At 41.9% G+C, this 19,278-nt stretch overlaps 1 protein-coding gene across 1 annotated transcript in view; it reads right to left on the bottom strand.

Moving 5' to 3' along the window:
• Positions 1–10,209, bottom strand: part of LOC110494691 (CTTNBP2 N-terminal-like protein) — a 29,175-nt gene extending 18,966 nt beyond the window's left edge. Inside the window, exons 1-2 of the mRNA XM_021569985.2 lie at positions 10,057–10,209; positions 1,621–1,728 (exon numbers count right to left, since the gene is read on the bottom strand). Of these exons, the coding sequence (XP_021425660.2) occupies positions 1,621–1,719 (99 nt within the window). The 5' untranslated portion in view covers positions 1,720–1,728; positions 10,057–10,209. The remainder of the gene's footprint in view (positions 1–1,620; positions 1,729–10,056) is intronic.
• Positions 10,210–19,278: the final 9,069 nt, after the last annotated feature.

The following is a 19,278-nucleotide window of genomic DNA, read 5'->3' as shown; positions in this document are numbered from 1 at the left end:
CTGACACAGCCTAGTATATAGGTCCTGTATGGCAGGAAGCTTGGTCCCAGTGATGTACTGGGTCGTACGCAATACCCTCTGTAGCGCCTTACAGTCAGATGCCGAGCAGTTGCCATTCCAGGTGGTGATGCAATGCTCTCGATGGTGCAGCTGTATAACTTTTTGAGGATCTGGGTACCTTTTCAGTCTCCTGAGGGGGAAAATGTATTGATGTGCCCTCTTCACGACTGTCTTTGCGTGTTTGGACCATGACAGTTCGTTGGTGATGTGGACACCAATGAACGTGAAACTCTCGACCTGCTCCACTACAGCCCCATCGATGTTAATGGGGGCCTGTTCGGCCCGCCTTTTCCTGTAGTCCACGATCAGCTCCTTTGTCTTGCTCACATTGAGGGAGAGGTCGTAGTCCTGGCACCACACTGCCAGGTCTCTGACCTCCTCCCTATAGGCTGTCTCATCATTGTCGGTGATCAGGCCTACCACTGTTGTGTCGTCAGCAAACTTAATGATGGTGTTGGAGTCATGTTTGGCTACGCAGTCGTGGGTGAACAGGGAGTACAGGAGGGGACAAAGCATGCACCCCTGAGAGGCCCCAGTGTAGAGAATCAGCATGGCAGATGTGTTGTTGCCTACCCTTACCACCTGGGGGCGGCCCGTCAGGAAGTCCAGGATCCAGTTGCAGAGGGAGGTGTTTAGTCTCATGGTCCTTAGCTTAGTGATGAGCTTTGTGGGCACTATGGTGTTGAATACATACAGTAGGTGTTCCTTTTGTTCAGGTGGGAAAAGGCAGTGTGGAGTGCAACTGAGATTGCATCAACTATGGATCTGTTGGAGCGGTATGTGAATTGGAGTGGGTCTAGGGTTTCCGGGATAATGGTGTTGATGTGAGCCATGACCAGCCTTCCATAGCACTTCATGGTTACCGATGAGAGTGCTACGGGGCGGTAATCATTTAGGCAGGTTGCCTTCGCTTTCTTGGGCACAGGGACTATGGTGGTCTGCTTGAAACATGTAGGTATTACAGACTCAGTCAGGGAGAGGTTGAAAATGTCAGTGAAGACACTTGCCAGTTGATCCATGCATACACGTCCTGGTAATCCGTCTGGCCCCGCAGCTTTGTGAATGTTGACCTGTTTAAAGGTCTTGCTCACATCGGCTACCAAAGAACGTGATCATGCAGTCGTCCGGAACGGCTGGTGCTCTCATGCATGCTTCAGTGTTGCTTGCTTTGAAGCGAGCATAAAAGGCATTTAGCTTGTCTGGTAGGCTCGCGTTACTGGGCAGTTTGTGGCTGGGTTTCCCTTTGTAGTCTGAAATAGTTTTCAAGCCCTGCCACATCCGACGAGCATCAGAGCCGGTGTAGTAGGATACTTGTTACCTGCCCAACCTGCTATCTCTCAGGTAGTCCTCTTGTCAGTAAACAGAATGCGCAACTCGAACCAATGTTCTCATTTGTTTCATGCGCTTCATGGAAACTCCTCGGACATAAGTATAAATCATAGTTATATCTCTATGCGTGGACCTCACATTATACTCAATGGGGTAGCATCATTGAGGGGCATTGGGGCCCTGCCTGGAAATGAAACAAGGGAAAAGACTGGGGAGAAGGACAGCTCTTACCCTGAGGGCCTCAATGACCAGGTCACGGGCTTCCAGCTCTCCTTCCAGGACACTGAACAGCATTAGCAGCTCTGGCTTGCTCAGGCTCTCCATGTTCATCTGGGACTCCTATGGGCATGCCGGGGAGAGGAGCTGGGTCAGTACCATGACATACACTGTCAATAAATTATAATATAACAACACAGAAGTTATGTGCATGAGATGAAAATGTTTTTTTTTGCTTTGTGTTTGAACAAGATATTTGGATAAGATGGCCAATACTGTACTTAAGTTAAAGAAACCTTGAATCCTTTGGGTCATTGTGGATCACTATAGATTTTGAATAAACTTTTAACTGTGCAGAAATTAGCACAAATCTGGCAAAGACTTTGATATCAGGCAACATTTCAATCTAAGAGGTCCACTATTTAAACACTGGATGCATTTACCAGGCCCAGTACCTTTGTTAATAAAAGCTGAAAGCTTTGATAAACTGAGAGAAAAGCACTGCATTTGCCATTCACTCTCATGGTTCACTTGTCTTTGTGAGGAGCTTGTGAACGTCATACATGTGGAGACAAATGCCTCACACACACTCAAATGTATGTAGTTCTGTCCTTGAGCTGTTCTTGTCTATTGATGTTCTGTATTATGTCATTCTGTATTATGTTTCATGTTTTGTGTGAAGAGTAGCTGCTGCTTTTGCAACAGGTAATGGAGATCCTAATAAAATACCAAATACCAATACACCAACATATGGTGAGCAGACAGAGACGGAAACTCTCAGTCCCAATCCGTATATATACAGATTTTTCACATAGTTGTCGAAAAGATATTAAGTAACTGCCCTCCTTCATTCCCATATTCGTTCATATCGAGACACAACAAGTTGTGCTTTGGGATCCTCTCTCCCTCCAACTTTTGTTTTGACCCCTTTAGAATTAGTGGTTAACAGTCAGGGGAGAGAATTTTTAAGATGTGTTGTGGTCTCTTTGTAGGCTCCATGCATTCTTTACTTGGTGCAGCTGCCCTGGGTCTGTTGACAACACTGTGGTATCCACACCTCAAACATACAACCACTCTCTGGCCAGCCAACACATGCAGGCCAGGCCTTGGAATCAGCGTAGTTCATTCAGTATCACACTAAGCAATGGGATCCTTAAAAGAGTTCACAGAAACTCATGGTGAGCTCATTGGGATATTATTAGTAAGTTGGAAAGAGACCGTCAGACTTGACAAAATAACACAAAATAATAAGTGTATTGGTCGCGCACTCAAATGTGCAGATGTTATGGCAGGTGCAGCTAAATGCTTGTGTTTCTAAATGCAGTAATACCTAGCAACACAAAACAATACACACAAAATCCAAAAAGCAAAAATAAAGAAATTACTCCAGAATATAAATATAAATCATTAGGAACACCTGCTCTTTCCATGACATACACTGACCAGGTGAATCCAGGTGAAAGCTATGATCCCTTATTGATGTCACTTGTTAAATCCACTTTAAATCAGTGTAGATAAAGGGGAGGAGGTAATTGAGGCATGGATTGTGTATGTGTCATTCAGTGCCTTAGAACAGGGTATCGCAGTAGGTGCCAGGCGCACCGGTTTGTGCCAAGAACTGCAATGCTGCTGGGTGTTTCACGTTCAAAAATGTGTGTATTAAAAATGGTCCACCACTCAAAGGACATCCGGCCAACTTGACACAACTGTGGGAAGCATTGGAGTCAATATGGGCCAGCACCCCTGTGGAACGCCCTGACAAAGTGTGTGTGTATGTGTGTGTTTGTGTATATTTTTGCTATTGTCTACATAGAAGAATAATAGTATGGACATCAATGAAATGAAATAACACACATGGAATCATGTAGTAATTAAAAAAGTTATAAACAAATCAAAAATATATGTTCTATTTTAGATTCTTCAAAGTAGCCACCCTTTGCCTTGATGACAGCTTTGCACACTCTTGGAATCCTGGTTTCAACTGTACCCGGGCAGATGGCAGACAGCAAGAATTGCTGATGTCAAAGTTATGAACTATTTTTGATCTATTTGAAATTGTTGCATGTTGCGTTTATATTTTTGTATATATAATGTAAGGCTGAACCCATTTAGTAGAGTGGTCGATTTTTTGATTGATAGGCTGTTGGTCGACCAAGATTTTTTTAGTCGAGCAGTGGCAAATGTATATATAAAAAAATGTATGGCACATGAGACACCAGTCTGATTCACACCTGTCCATTACACCAGTATCATCAGTAGTACATTTACCATTAATTACCATATTTCTCATCTACAATGTTTGTTTGGTTATGGTAATTTCTGATAATGCATTCAATATATTATTATTATTATTATTATTATTATTAGATCTTACTGTTGACATTGTAGGAGTGGACACATTGTTTGCAGAGCGCAAGTAAACAAAGTTTGTTTTTACATCCATAGAGAATGACAATAGTTCCTCAATGTAGACTATTTAAAAAATCTTTCTAGCTCTCTCCCTTTTGAGAACCACTCAGCATGAAAGGGGAAAAAATGTCCGGCTCTGATCCGGTGGAATCGTCATAAAATAGGCCTACTTGATTACTTGTCCACACGGGAAACTCTGAGGGCCCAGAATATTTTATACAATGTTGCAAGTTGGCTAGCAGAGCTTCTGGCCAGACCAAGTTGATACAATGTTTAAAGTTCCTTGCAGACAAGCCATGTGTAACCAATGTGATTTAAAGGATATTTATTTTTATCAGGATATTTTCCACCTGCGGGCTGCAATGTTTTTTATTTGTTGGCTTTATGTACAGTGGCAAGAAAAAGTATGTGGACCCTTTGGAATTACCTAGATTTCTGCATAAATATGTCATAAAAATTGATATGATCTTCATCTTCATCACAACAACAGACAAACACAGTTTTGCTTAAAGTAATAACACACTAATTATTGTATTTACAAAAGTATCTCTAAAAGCCTTAATATTCATCAGTCCACGGTAAGACAAATTGTCCATAAATGGAGAAAGCACTTTTGCTACTCACACTGAGTGGCCGTCCTGCAAAGATGACTGCCAGAGCACAGCGCAGAATGCTCAATGAGGTTAAGAAGAATCCTAGAGTGTCAGCTAAAGACTTACAGAAATCTCTGGAACGTGCTAACATCTCTGTTGACGAGTCTACGATACGTAAAACACTAAACAAGAATGGTGTTCATGGGAGGACACCACAGAAGAAGCCACTGCTGTCCAAGAAAAACATTGCTGCATGTCTGAAGTTCGAAAAAGAGCATGAGGATGTTCCACAGGACTCCAGGCAAAATATTCTATGGACATATTAAACTAAAGTTGACTTGTTTGGAAGGAACACACAACACTATGTGTGGAGAAAAAAAGGCACAGCACAGCACACCAAAATCAAAACCTCACCTAACTTTAAAGTATGGTGGAGGGAGCATTGCTGCTTTGCTGCCTCAGGGCCTGGACAGATTGCTATCATCGACGGAAAAATGAATTCCCAAGATTATCAAGACATGTTGAAGGAGAATATAAAGCTATCTGTCCACCAATTGAAGCTCAACAGAAGTTGGGTGATGCAACAGGACAACGATCCAAAGCACAGAAGTAAATCAACAACAGAATGGCTTCAACAGAAAAAAATATGCCTTCTGGAGTGGCCCAGTCAGAGTCCTGACCTCAACCCGATTGTGATGCTGTGGCATGACCTCAAGAGCAGTTCACACCAGACATCCTAAGAAAATTGCTGAACTGAAACAGTTTTGCAAAGATGAATGGTCCAAAATTCCTCCTGACTGTTGTGCTGGTTTTATCAGTAACTACAGAAAATGTTTGCTTGAGGTTATTGCTGCCAAACCAGTTATTAAATCCAAGGGTTCACATACATTTTCCACCCTACACTGTGAATGTTTACACAGTGTGTTCAATAAAGACATGAAAACATAGAATTGTTTGTGTGTCATTAGTTTTAGCAGACTGTGTTTGTCTACTGTTGTGAAGATTAAGATCAGATCAAATTTTATGATCAATTTATGCAGAAATCCAGGTTATTCCAAAGGGTTCACATACTTTTTCTTGCCACTGTAGACTATTTTTACATATTGGCAATGGTAATAGAAGTTACTTTTAGATTTGTAACATTTTAAATTAGATTGAATGTTAATTAACCACATGATATTGATTTTGAGATAGGAAAACTTTATTAAAATGAAATGAAACTGTTCCATGAAAAAGTGCATATGAAAATCATGACTGGCACGCAGATCAGCAGAAATGGTACGATAAATTGGCACTCCAAATGGAAAAGGTTTCTGACCGCTGGTACAGCCTATTATTGGAGCAAGAGCCAACTTCAGGAGCGTAAGAGCCCATTTATGCTTGATCCGAAAATGTGATCGAAAGCGTTGTATGGATGGTGTGATGCAATTGCAAAGAGTCCGGAGGCATGCAGAGGCCAAATTGCATTCCGTATCACATCGCTGAGCGCCTCTAAAAATGTTTAACAATGAGGAGGGCACTTATAGCTCTCGATTGACATGATTGGTTGATGGTAGGTGAGGGCGGGATGTCCTGTATAAGCACAAACTCACTTCCTCTGACAACTTCCTTCACAACAGTTCTGCGCTGCTCGGTGAAGTGCAAGAAGTATGAATGTCCTGACTTCTGCAGAGGCCGCATCACCCTAAATGCTGCACGGCCAATGCAGGCGGCAAAATGACCATGCAGCGTCTTTAACGGCCGAATCTGCGAAGCCCAGCAAGCAGAGGGCAGCGGGAGGAGGAGGGTCGGGAACAGGTTTTTTTCTTCTGGTTAGTCAATATTGATCTCTGGTTCCTTCTTTAGTACTTTGTGTGTCTTAATTTTTAATCGCAGTGCTTAAAGCATCAGACAAGCTCAGTAGCCTAGATTATTTTATTCAAACATATATGGAAAATACATGTTTTAAAATTTCGACCAATCGATTGGTCGAAAGTCGAACAACTCTCAGTCGACCAAGATTTGTTTTAGTCGGGGACAGCCCTAATATAATGGTGTGTAAAGACAGTATGGACAGTACATGAATAGAGAAGGGATCTACAGCAGTAGTTATATAGTATGATCCTTGAAAATAATTTATTTTATATGCTGATGAACCTATGTTCATAGGGCCATTTGTTCCTGACCAGGAAAAACATCTAATCATCTAAACAATAGTGTCACCTCCCCCAATCAGCATTCCCATATCTGATTATCCACGGCAAAAGCAGAAGACCCAATACCCTCCGTATAATCTGCCTGCCTCAGTCTCTCGACTTTATTAGTCCCCCAGCTCCGACCACTAAGCATTCAGCAGGCCTGCTCCTATACGAGTTCTGTGGTCGCTCAGTAGAATTTTCCACATCGTGAAGTCATCAGGAGGGGCCAGCTGGAGCTCAGAGCGTTGCATAATGAGATGGGAGCCCAGGGGGCTTTGATTGTGAGCTGCTACTGTACTGCATCATGGGGGCTATGAAGCTCTCCCAGCATCCCAATAACTAGACACTTGAAATATCTGAATGGACATAGTCTGACTCTAGACTTTACGGGGTATGAATCAACTCCCTTTTCTGAGCTCTGGGACAGTAGCAAAGGATGCATCAGCAGAAATAGCATGGCTTGATCTGAATCTAATCACACAAAGTTATTACTCTAATACATTATGGTTCATTCTGGCAGTTTCATCCCAGATCCAAGCACACACTGTACTGTAAAATATCTATGATCTGTAGATGGGTCTTCTCCAGACACTCATGGCTTGGTTTGTGTTCTGACCACATGGCTAGCAAGCCAATTGAAATCCCCACCTCCTTCAGTCTTGCTTTTACAGCGTCGCTAATTTAACAGCCGCTTGTAACCTGTCTGAAAATGTGTTCTTACTGTTTTTGAAACACATTAGGCCAGATATAACCTACATGTGATTTTCACACTTTAGTAAATCATTTTACAATTATTTTTTCTAATTCCTTGTTCTTGAAAACATATGACTGCAAGTACGCTCACTAGTAATGTGTTATTCAAATATATAGCATGGGCATGTTATTGAACGCTTGGGAAATCCAAATATTCCCACACTCGTTCATTTCCGCTTCCTAAAGAAATGCCTGTGTTTATAATCCCCTTTATCCTTGTTTGTTTTAAGCCTAGCCAGCCATGTTCCCCATGTAACAAACTTCTGCCTGAACCTCGGAGGCTCACTGTCTGTCTGTCCATCCATCCGCCCATGTAACAAACTTCTGACTGAACCTCGGAGGCTCACTGTCTGTCTGTCCATCCATCCGCCCATGTAACAAACTTCTGCCTGAACCTCGGAGGCTCACTGTCTGTCTGTCCATCCATCCGCCCATGTAACAAACTTCTTGACTGAACCTCGGAGGCTCACTGTCTGTCTGTCCATCCATCCGCCCATGTAACAAACTTCTGACTGAACCTCGGAGGCTCACTGTCTGTCTGTCCATCCATCCGCCCATGTAACAAACTTCTGCCTGAACCTCGGAGGCTCACTGTCTGTCTGTCCATCCATCCGCCCATGTAACAAACTTCTTGACTGAACCTCGGAGGCTCACTGTCTGTCTGTCCATCCATCCGCCCATGTAACAAACTTCTGACTGAACCTCGGAGGCTCACTGTCTGTCTGTCCATCCATCTGCCCCCCCCCCCTCTCTCTTTCTCTCTTTCTCTCTCATAGCACACAAGTAGCAGATGCCAGGGGCTAATTAGTGAAATCCTTTTGGCCTGCTGCAGACTGTCTGAATGACTCAGTCAGTCACTGCGGGTCACAACAGACAACAGACAACTCCTTGTATAAAGAAACGTATCAAGAGACTCGATCAGATTACAAAGAGATAACTAACATTCATTTTTTAAGTCTGCAGCATGCTGTCTGTGTGGGGTGTGCTGTGCAATAATTTGATTTTCAGTATCATGTCAGTGTTATTACAAATAAAAAACACCTTTTACAAAGTCATTATAATTAATTAATTGATTTTCTACTGGTTTATTCCCATAAAGTCTGATCTAATTTCAGACCTTACATTGACAGCTTAATGAAATACTAGCTACGCATCTGTGATACATCAAAACTATTGGATAAGATAGGCGTGTAGTCTTGTCTAGGTGTGTGCTCTTGTCTATTTGTTGGCACAATGTTACAATGTAAAATGCTAGTGTGTGATGTTATATATGTTATATAAACATCACCAGACAATAAATAGACAAGACTGTAGAAGAGACTTGTTCAGTCACATCATATACAGTAGCCTGGATCCCATCATATAGACTGGTTCCCATCATATAGCCTGGTTCCCGTCATATAGCCTGGTTCCCATCATATAGCCTGGTTCCCGTCATATAGCCTGGTACATGTCATATAGCCTGGTTCACGTCATATAGCCTGGTACATGTCATATAGCCTGGTTCCCGTCATATAGTCTGGTACATGTCATATAGCCTGGTTCCCGTCATATAGTCTGGTACATGTCATATAGCCTGGTTCACGTCATATAGCCTGGTTCCCGTCATATAGCCTGGTACATGTCATATAGCCTGGTTCACATCATATAGCCTGGTTCACGTCATATAGTCTGGTACATGTCATATAGCCTGGTTCATGTCATATAGCCTGGTACATGTCATATAGTCTGGTTCACGTCATATAGCCTGGTTCACGTCATATAGTCTGGGTCACGTCATATAGCCTGGTACATGTCATATAGCCTGGTACATGTCATATAGCCTGGTTCACATCATATAGCCTGGTTCACGTCATATAGTCTGGGTCACGTCATATAGTCTGGGTCACGTCATATAGCCTGGTTCACGTCATATAGTCTGGTACATGTCATATAGCCTGGTTCATGTCATATAGCCTGGTACATGTCATATAGTCTGGTTCACGTCATATAGCCTGGTTCACGTCATATAGTCTGGGTCACGTCATATAGCCTGGTACATGTCATATAGCCTGGTTCACGTCATATAGCCTGGTTCACGTCATATAGTCTGGGTCACGTCATATAGTCTGGTTCATATCAGTACATTAAGGACAGACTAGTATGTCTGCCAAATATAAAACAGAGAAACCAGAATAAAGCATGAATCAAATATGATGGGATATATATATTAGCCAATCTTTGATTATAGGCTATCATTCAGGATATTTTAGAACTTGCCCAAGTCATTCAGATAAATCTGAAAGTGTAAAAACATTGAAGACGCTATAAAAACACTCTACGTTTAGTTTAGGTACTGAGCATCAATGTTCATTCATTCTATGTTTTACTTATCTTAGTTTAATTGTATAGGCTACTGAGGATAAGCCATAGTCATATAAGGACAAACAATTATAGGAGTTATTACAACGTAGCTGTGCAGATTCGAGTGTCTGGCCAATTATAATAATATAAAAGTTTATCTTCGTCATTCAACATACCTTCTATGTCTCTTCAATGCCTTTGTAAACGCCAACATGAACTTTAACAATTGTCAAAGATTGTCTTGCGTCTTCAGCTGTCGATAGCGGAAGAACTCATATGTGACATATCCGTCAGCCTATAGGCAAGGCCGAATTCAGATTGTTGACCTATAAGATTAGTCTTGTCTACCTCAGACGCAGAGTCAGGGAAAGGAAGCTGTCGCATGGGTTTTGGAATTTGGACGAATTTCTTTGTGTAGACTTTTTTCGGCAAATCTTTGCCTCTTTCAAAAGTCTTGATTTGTTAATTTCCAGTATATTTCCCGTTGCGTTAATTTACCGTGTATCTTACAACCTGTGGTGCTTCACTTGAAAGTACTATTTTGGTTTTATTCTCAAGAGTGTTTAGTTGTCACGCATACGTTTTGAGTTCGCATTGTCAGCACACAAAAATATTGAAATATGTAAGGTATGTTGTGATTTTTATCAAATAGCAAGGACTGCGCCGAGACCAGGGAACATTCACGTTTATACAGTATCCTATTATAGGCTACCTCAATTTAGACTCAGTTCAAATAGGCTGTCATAATGTTTCCATAACAACATAACACTTTATTCTTAACTGTCCTAAAATATGCACTTTGAATACTTCAATAATCCTATATAACAAAATTAAATGATCAGTTTAATCATGAGCATTATAAAGTGATCTGATAAAGGGTCAATTATTGTTATTTTATTTCTATTGTTATTTTTATTTAAGGTGGACGACTCACATTAGTTTATATCTGACTTTATAAACCAGTTGATCATTAGGGCTATACCCAGTGATCATTGGCTATACCCCCACACATTCATTTGTTTCCCATACAAACATAACATTAAAATCCCTGGGATTTTTAGCAGGATTAGTAGGGATTGCAGTTGTCTCCTGATCCTCTCAGATAATCCTACCTGTTGTTACTACACGCCACCTGGTGGGTAGAGACAACACGATTCTGGTGTTTTTAAGATTTAAGGTGATTGTCATCACTGAACCTAAAATCCCTAGCTGTGGTTCAGACTTCAGATCATGTTTGGTTTTGTGATTTCTGTCCCAGGACGTCATCATCTCACCTGGCTGAGAGAGAACAAAAAACAGTCAACAGAGCAGTCACTCCAAATGCAGGTGTTGACTTGCCCGTGACGAGAGATTCTTCTCTGTGACTTCAGACAGGATTGTCTCATACATCAAACCATGTGTGATGTCTTACTCATCAGCCTTTGGCTACTACCTATGTCTTCTCTGGGTCTAAGGTACTGTGCTAGAGGGGTAACTACAGACCCTGGTTCGATTCCAGGCTGTATCACAACTGGCCATGATTGGGAGTCCCAAAGGACGGTGCATAATTGGCCCAATGTCGTTAGGGTTTGGCCGTGTAAGGCCGTCATTGTAAATAAGAGTTTGTTCTTAACTGACTTTCCTGGTTAATTAAAGGTTAAATAAACAATGTTATTTCAATATCCTCTCATCAGAAAGTTTGATTAGTGACTGGGAATGCTTCTTAAAATTAGGAAAACAATACAGTGATGTACTCTTTAAAAATAGGGAACATATTATTGCAGGTCTAAGCTATGATGGTTCTTATTCACACAAAAGCATACACCCAGTGAATTGTATGAACTAAACTTTTCCCCAACCTCGTTTATCTCAAGAACCTCTGTTGCCTTATGCAATACACTATATTTGCCAGTAGAGAGCAGTGTTGTGTTATTCAAGCCAAGCCAACGAATGGTCTTCATGCAAATGGGGGCTCTTCCATAGAACCCTGTAGGCTTTTCCACCTATCACCAGTAAACACAAGTTACAGTACTACATTTTGGGGGGGGGGATAACCACAGGACACTAAAGTCAAAGCAATGCTCACCCTTTTAAAGTATATAACATAGTTATATGTATATATACAGGTGAAGTCGAAAGTTTACATACACGTTGGTTGAAGTCATTAAAACTCGTTTTTCAACCACTCCAAAAATTTCTTGCTAACAAACTATAGTTTTGGCAAGTCGGTTAGGACATCTACTTTGTGCATGACACAAGTAATTTTTCCAACAATTGTTTACAGACAGGTTATTTAATTTATAATTCACTGTATCACAATTCCAGTGGGTCAGAAGTTTACATACGCTAAGTTGACTGTGCCTTTAAACAGCTTGGAAATTCCAGGAAATTATGTCATGGCTTTAGAAACTTCTGATAGGCCAATTGACATAATTTGAGTCAATTGGGGGTGTACCTGTGGATGTATTTCAAGGCCTACCTTCAAACCCAGTGCCTCTTTGCTTGACATCATGGGAAAATCAAAATAAATCAGCCAAGACCTCAGAAAATAAATTGTAGACCTCCACAAGTCTGGTTCATACTTGGGAGCAATTTCCAAACGCCTGAAGGTACCATGTTCATCTGTACAGACAACAGTACGCAAGTATAAACAGCATGGGACCATGCAGCTGTCATACCGCCCAGGAAGGAGACGCGTTCTGTCTCCTAGAGATGAACGTACTTTGGTAAAAAAAGTGCAAATCAAAAAGTGCAAATCAATCCCAGAACAACAGCAAAGAACCTTGTGAAGTGCTGGAGGAAACAGGTACAAAAGTATCTATATCCACAGTAAAACGGGTCCTATATTGACATAACCTGAAATGCCGCTCAGCAAGGAAGAAGCCATTGCTCCAAAACCGCCATAAAAAAGCCAGACTACGGTTTACAACTGCACATGGGGACAAAGATCGTACTTGTTGGAGAAATGTCCTCTGGTCTGATGAAACAAGAATAGAACTGTTTGGCCACAATGACCATCGTTTTTGGAGGAAAAAGGGGGAGGCTTGCAAGCCAAAGAGCACCATCCCAACCGTGAAGCACGGGGGTGGCAGCATCATGTTATGGGGGTGCTTTGCTTTGCCCTGGACAATTGTAAGTGTTGTTATTGTGAAGTGGAAAAGTCTAGGAGTAAAAACGGCTCAGCCACGAAGTGGTAGGCCACACAAGCTTACAGAACGGGACCGGCGAGTGGTGAAGCACGTAGAGCGTAAAAATCGTCTGTCCTCGGTTGCAACACTCACTACCAAGTTCCAAACTGCCTCTGGAAGCAACATCATAAAAATAACTGTTCGAAGGGAGCTTCATGTAATGAAAGCTGAGTGGCCGAGCAGCCACTCAGCCTAAGATCACCATGTGCAATGCCAAGCGTCAGCTGGAGTAGTGTAAAGCTTCTCCACCATTGGACTCTGGAGCAGTGCAAATGTGTTGTCTGGAGTGATGAATCAGGGTTTGCCATCTGGCAGTCCAACGGACGAATCCGGGTTTTGCAGATGCCAGGAGAACGCTACCAGCCCCAATGCATAAGACCAACTGTAAAGTTTGGTGGAGGACGAATAATAGTCTGGGGCTGTTTTTAATGGTTTTGGGATAGGCCCCTTATTTCTAGTGAAGGGAAATCTTAACGCTACAGCATACAATGACATTCTAGATGATTCTGTCCTTCCAACTTTGTGGCAACAGTTTAGGGAAGGCCCTTTCAGCAGGACAATGCCCCCATGTACAAAGCAAGGTTTGTCGAGATCGGTGTGGAAGAACTAAGCAAGTCCCCTCATCTAGTGGAAAGCCTTCCCAGAAGAGTGGAGGCTGTTATAGCAGCAAAGGGGTGACCAACTCCATATTAATGTCCATGATTTTGGAATGAGATGTTCAATGAGCAGGAGTCCACATACTTTTGTTCATGTAGTGTAGATAGCCAATGATACCCTCATTCCAATGAAATCCTCCCAAAAAGTTTTACATTACCTGCCACAATACTGAATAAACAACGTGGAATGTAACTTGAAGGTTAGGCACAAGGCAAGATATTCCAACTAAAAAGCTCTGTTAGAATTGTGTGGTGTCAGCATCGCATAGCTGTTCTCTTTTCTCTTCTTCTTTCATTTGAAACTCTGAAACTTTTCTTCCCCTCTACTTATTTACACTGACGTTATTGCTGAGAGAGGTGTTTTCATGCTCGTAAACATCCTCCTCAAGGTGTGCTGGCTGGCTTTCAGTCAAATACAGAAGCTAACTTTACGTAGAACGTTGACTGTGGATTCCAGTTGTCAGATTTAGCTGAAAATAAGATTGGGCTCCAATGATATTTGAGGTCACACTTTGTCTTGGACCCTCAAGCTTGGATGAACAAATGTATTTGGTATGCATGGACAAAACGTAATGGATGTACAATCGACTAGACTAAATAAATTAGTTAATGGCAATTACACGGTAACAGCATGATGCTGAGACTCACTTTTTCACTTTAAAATGTATCCCAAGCAAAAACCATTTATTGCAAAGTTGAACAAACCATACACCTACAGTTGAAGTCGGACATTTACATACACCTTAGCCAAATCCACTTAAATCAGTTTTTCACAATTACTGACATTTAATCCTCGTAAAAATTCCCTGTCTTAGGTCAGTTAGATGACCACTTTATATTAAGAAAGTGAAATGTCAGAATAATAGTAGATAGAATGATTTATTTCAGCTTTAATTTCTTTCATCACATTCCCAGTTTACATAAACTCAATTAGTATTTGGTAGCATTGCCTTTGAATTGTTTAACATGGGTCAAACGTTTCGGGTAGCCTTCCACAAGCTTCCACAATACGTTGGGTGAATTTTGGCCCATTCCTCCTGACAGAGCTGGTGTAACTGAGTCAGGTTTGTAGGCCTCCTTGCTCACACACACTTTTTCAGTTCTGCCCACACATTTTCTGTAGGATTGAGGTCAGGGCTTTTTGATGGCCACTCCAATACCTTGACTTTGTTGTCCTGAAAGGCACAGTCAACTTAGTGTATGTAAACTTCTGAAACAGTGAATTATAAGTTAAATAATCTGTCTGTAAACAATTGTTGGAAAAATTACTTGTGTCATGCACAAAGTAGATGTCCTAACTGACTTGCCAAACTATAGTTTGTTGACAAGAAATTTGTGGAGTGGTTGAAGAACGAGTTTAATGACTCCAACCGAAGTGTATGTAAACTTCCGACTTCAACTGTATTTGTATATGTCTTCTTTTAACAATTGCCTCCTATTTTATTAAAACACATTTACTTAAGGAACAGTGCAGGTGCGATGTTTGGTAAAAGAATTACAGTACAAATCTCCCCCAGTTTTTTATGTGACCACGTTTCCCAAAAACGCAGCTATGATATGACACCTTCAGTTTGAAAAAATCTCTTTTGTTATTGAACTACAGTAAGTGAAATGGATCAACACCCGGTAACAGAATGACATCATGGGTCCTTGATCTGTACTATACAGAAATGCATCATTATGGATGTAATTCTGTCATTCTCTTCATGGTGATGTATCCTGAATAGTACACAAAGGTAAGAATATGTAATATCCTACTTTGCATGTTTGGGTATTATTCTACACACTGGATGTTATACTAATGAGCTCCGCCCCCAAACAGCACCAAATGTGTTTGGTCCAGACCAAATCTGTACCAATTATAGACGTCTACGTTTGGACAGTACAGCACAGTAATGCAGGGTACAGTAAAGTAGAGTATTTTATTTAGCTTTTATTTTGACTGGGAGTCATGCTGATACAAAGATCTCTTTTACAGTAGAGTACAGTACAGAACAGCAGAACACAGTACAGTACAGAACAGTAGAGCACAGTACAGTACAGTACAGCACAGCACAGCACAGCACAGCACAGAGCAGTACAGAACAGTACAGCACAGTCAAGTACAGTACAGTACAGTACAGTACAGTACAGTACAGTACAGTACAGTACAGTACAGTACAGCATAGTAAGGTACAGAACAGTACAGCACAGCACAGCACAGCACAGAGCAGTACAGAACAGTACAGCACAGTAGAGTACAGTACAGTACAGTACAGTACAGCATAGTAAGGTACAGAACAGTACAGCACAGAGCAGTACGGAACAGTACAGCACAGTAGAGTACAGTACAGTACAGTACAGCATAGTAAGGTACAGAACAGTACAGCACAGCACAGCACAGAGCAGTACAGAACAGTACAGCACAGTAGAGTACAGTACAGTACAGTACAGTACAGCATAGTAAGGTACAGAACAGTACAGCACAGAGCAGTACAGAACAGTACAGCACAGTAGAGTACAGTACAGTACAGTACAGTACAGCATAGTAAGGTACAGAACAGTACAGCACAGAGCAGTACGGAACAGTACAATACAGAACAGTAGAGCACAGTACAGTATAGAACTCTACTACACTACTCTACAGTACTTTTCTTTAATGTATTCTACTGTACTCTGCTACACTGTGCTCTACTGTGCTGTGCTGTACTGTGCTCTACTGCACTGTACTCTACTGTACTGTGCTCTACTGCACTGTACTCTACTGTACTGTGCTCTACTGAACTGTGCTGTGCTCTACTGTACTGTACTGTGCTCTACTGTGCTCTACTGTACTGTGCTGCACTCTACTGTACTGTGCTGTGCTCTACTGCACTGTACTCTACTGTACTGTGCTCTACTGAACTGTGCTGTGCTGTGCTGTACTGTACTGTACTGTACTGTACTGTTCCGTGCTCTACTGTACTGTGCTGTGCTCTACTGTAATGTGATGTGCTCTACTGTACTCTACTGTGCTCTACTGTTCTGTACTGTGCTCTACTGTGCTCTACTGCACTGCCCTCTACTGCATTGTACTGTGCTGTGCTTTACTGCAACAGTGGTTTGTGACTATTATAATTACCCATTGTGGCCAATTCAATTGCAATCATTCTGTTACAGATTTGGTACCGATTCAATTAGTAATTCATAAACAAAACTGTTTTCAGTAAAAACGCTATAACTAATTGGTAGGTCTACCTTTACTTGTTACTTCTGTGAATCTTCATTATGCTCCCTCCTTATGAGGGAGAGAAAAGATATCTGGGTTTTTGGTAATAGAATGACACGAAAACGCAAATAATTTCTGCAAAACTAAATATAAGTGTTGATATTAGTTGGCAGGGGCCTTCAACATGATTGTGTTTTGATGTATTTCTAAATCCTTTTAAGACTTTTTCTAGTACATGTTTTTTAAAACCCATTTTCCATCTGTAGGACCAGAAATCAAAGCCTTTACTTATTTCTCATGGTTTAAAAACATACCTATGCCTTCATTTCCCCAAAATCTAGACTCTTTAAGGGCTCTCCACAGCGATTTCACAGTATAACGGAGCTCTGGTCCATTAAATGTTTTATTTAGCCTTCATTTAACTAGGCAAGTCAGTTAAGAACACATTCTTATTTACAATGACGATCTAGTAACAGTGGGTTAACTGCCTTGTTTAGGGGCAGAACGACAGATTTGTACCTTGTCAGCTCGGGGATTCAACCTAGCAACCTTTCGGTTACTGGCCCAACACTCGAATCATTAGTCTAACAGCGCCACATTTAAAAAAAAAAAGTTGCACCACAAAAGGACATAGAACTACATATGGTGCTATGCAAATTGAGCTCCATCGGATCCGCTGCAGATCCACTGTGTAGACTGTGTGGAGACCTTAGCTTTCATTTGACACCAAATTTGATATGTTCCTACAAACTTTGCATGTTGGTGCTCAGGTCCTTTCACATGTAAATGGACTTAATGGAATGGCTGGTCCTTACACTGTCATCAGTATGATACGACCTTGAATCAGAATAAGGCTAAAATACACATAGCCCCTTGATAATTCTATAAATACATTTTAATATCACACTCCAGAAGGTCAAGTGACTCTGGATGAGAACCAGCATTCCACACAGGAATGATCTCCCTCCTCTCTCTTTCACCTCTGCATTCCACACAGGAATGATCTCCCTCCTCTCTCTTTCACCTCTGCATTCCGCACAGGAATGATCTCACTCCTCTCTCTTTCACCTCTGCATTCCACACAGGAATGATCTCTCTTTCACCTCTGCATTCCACACAGGAATGATCTCCCTCCTCTCTCTTTCACCTCTCCATTCCACACAGGAATGATCTCCCCCCTCTCTCTTTCACCTCTGCATTCCGCACAGGAATGATCTCACTCCTCTCTCTTTCACCTCTGCATTCCACACAGGAATGATCTCACTCCTCTCTCTTTCACCTCTGCATTCCACACAGGAATGATCTCTCTTTCACCTCTGCAATCCACACAGGAATGATCTCCCTCCTCTCTCTTTCACCTCTCCATTCCGCACAGGAATGATCTCACTCCTCTCTCTTTCACCTCTGCATTCCACACAGGAATGATCTCACTCCTCTCTCTTTCACATCTGCATTCCACACAGGAATGATCTCACTCCTCTCTCTTTCACCTCTGCATTCCACACAGGAATGATCTCACTCCTCTCTCTTTCACCTCTGCATTCCACACAGGAATGATCTCACTCCTCTCTCTTTCACCTCTGCATTCCACACAGGAATGATCTCCCTCCTCTCTCTTTCACCTCTGCATTCCACACAGGAATGATCTCCCTCCTCTCTCTTTCACCTCTGCATTCCACACAGGAATGATCTCCCTCCTCTCTTTCACCTCTGCATTCCACACAGGAACGATCTCCCTCCTCTCTCTTTCACCTCTGCATTCCGCACAGGAACGATCTCACTCCTCTCTCTTTCACCTCTGCATTCCGCACAGGAATGATCTCACTCCTCTCTCTTTCACCTCTGCATTCCACACAGGAATGATCTCCCTCCTCTCTTTCACCTCTGCATTCCACACAGGAATGATCTTCCTCCTCTCTCTTTCACCTCTGCATTCCACACAGGAATTATCTCCCTTCTCTCTTCCACCTCTGCATTCCACACAGGAATTATCTCCCTCCTCTCTTCCACCTCTGCATTCCACACAGGAATGATCTCCCTCCTCTCTTCCACCTCTGCATTCCACACAGGAATTATCTCCCTCCTCTCTTCCACCTCTGCATTCCACACAGGAATGATCTCCCTCCTCTCTCTTCCACCTCTGCATTCCACACAGGAATGATCTCACTCCTCTCTCTTTCACCTCTCCATTCCGCACAGGAATGATCTCCCTCCTCTCTTCCACCTCTGCATTCCACACAGGAATTATCTCCCTCCTCTCTTCCACCTCTGCATTCCACACAGGAATGATCTCCCTCCTCTCTGTTCTACCTCTGCGTTACCCTACTTATTAAAATAGTGCATTCTTCCTAACGCTTAAATTAATTTTTCATATCCATTTCACACCTG

This window comes from Oncorhynchus mykiss, chromosome 17, assembly GCF_013265735.2.
Source record: "Oncorhynchus mykiss isolate Arlee chromosome 17, USDA_OmykA_1.1, whole genome shotgun sequence".
Lineage (NCBI taxonomy): Eukaryota > Metazoa > Chordata > Actinopteri > Salmoniformes > Salmonidae > Oncorhynchus > Oncorhynchus mykiss.
Note: the sequence above shows the minus strand (reverse complement) of the source record. Positions and strands in the feature narration are given on the sequence as shown.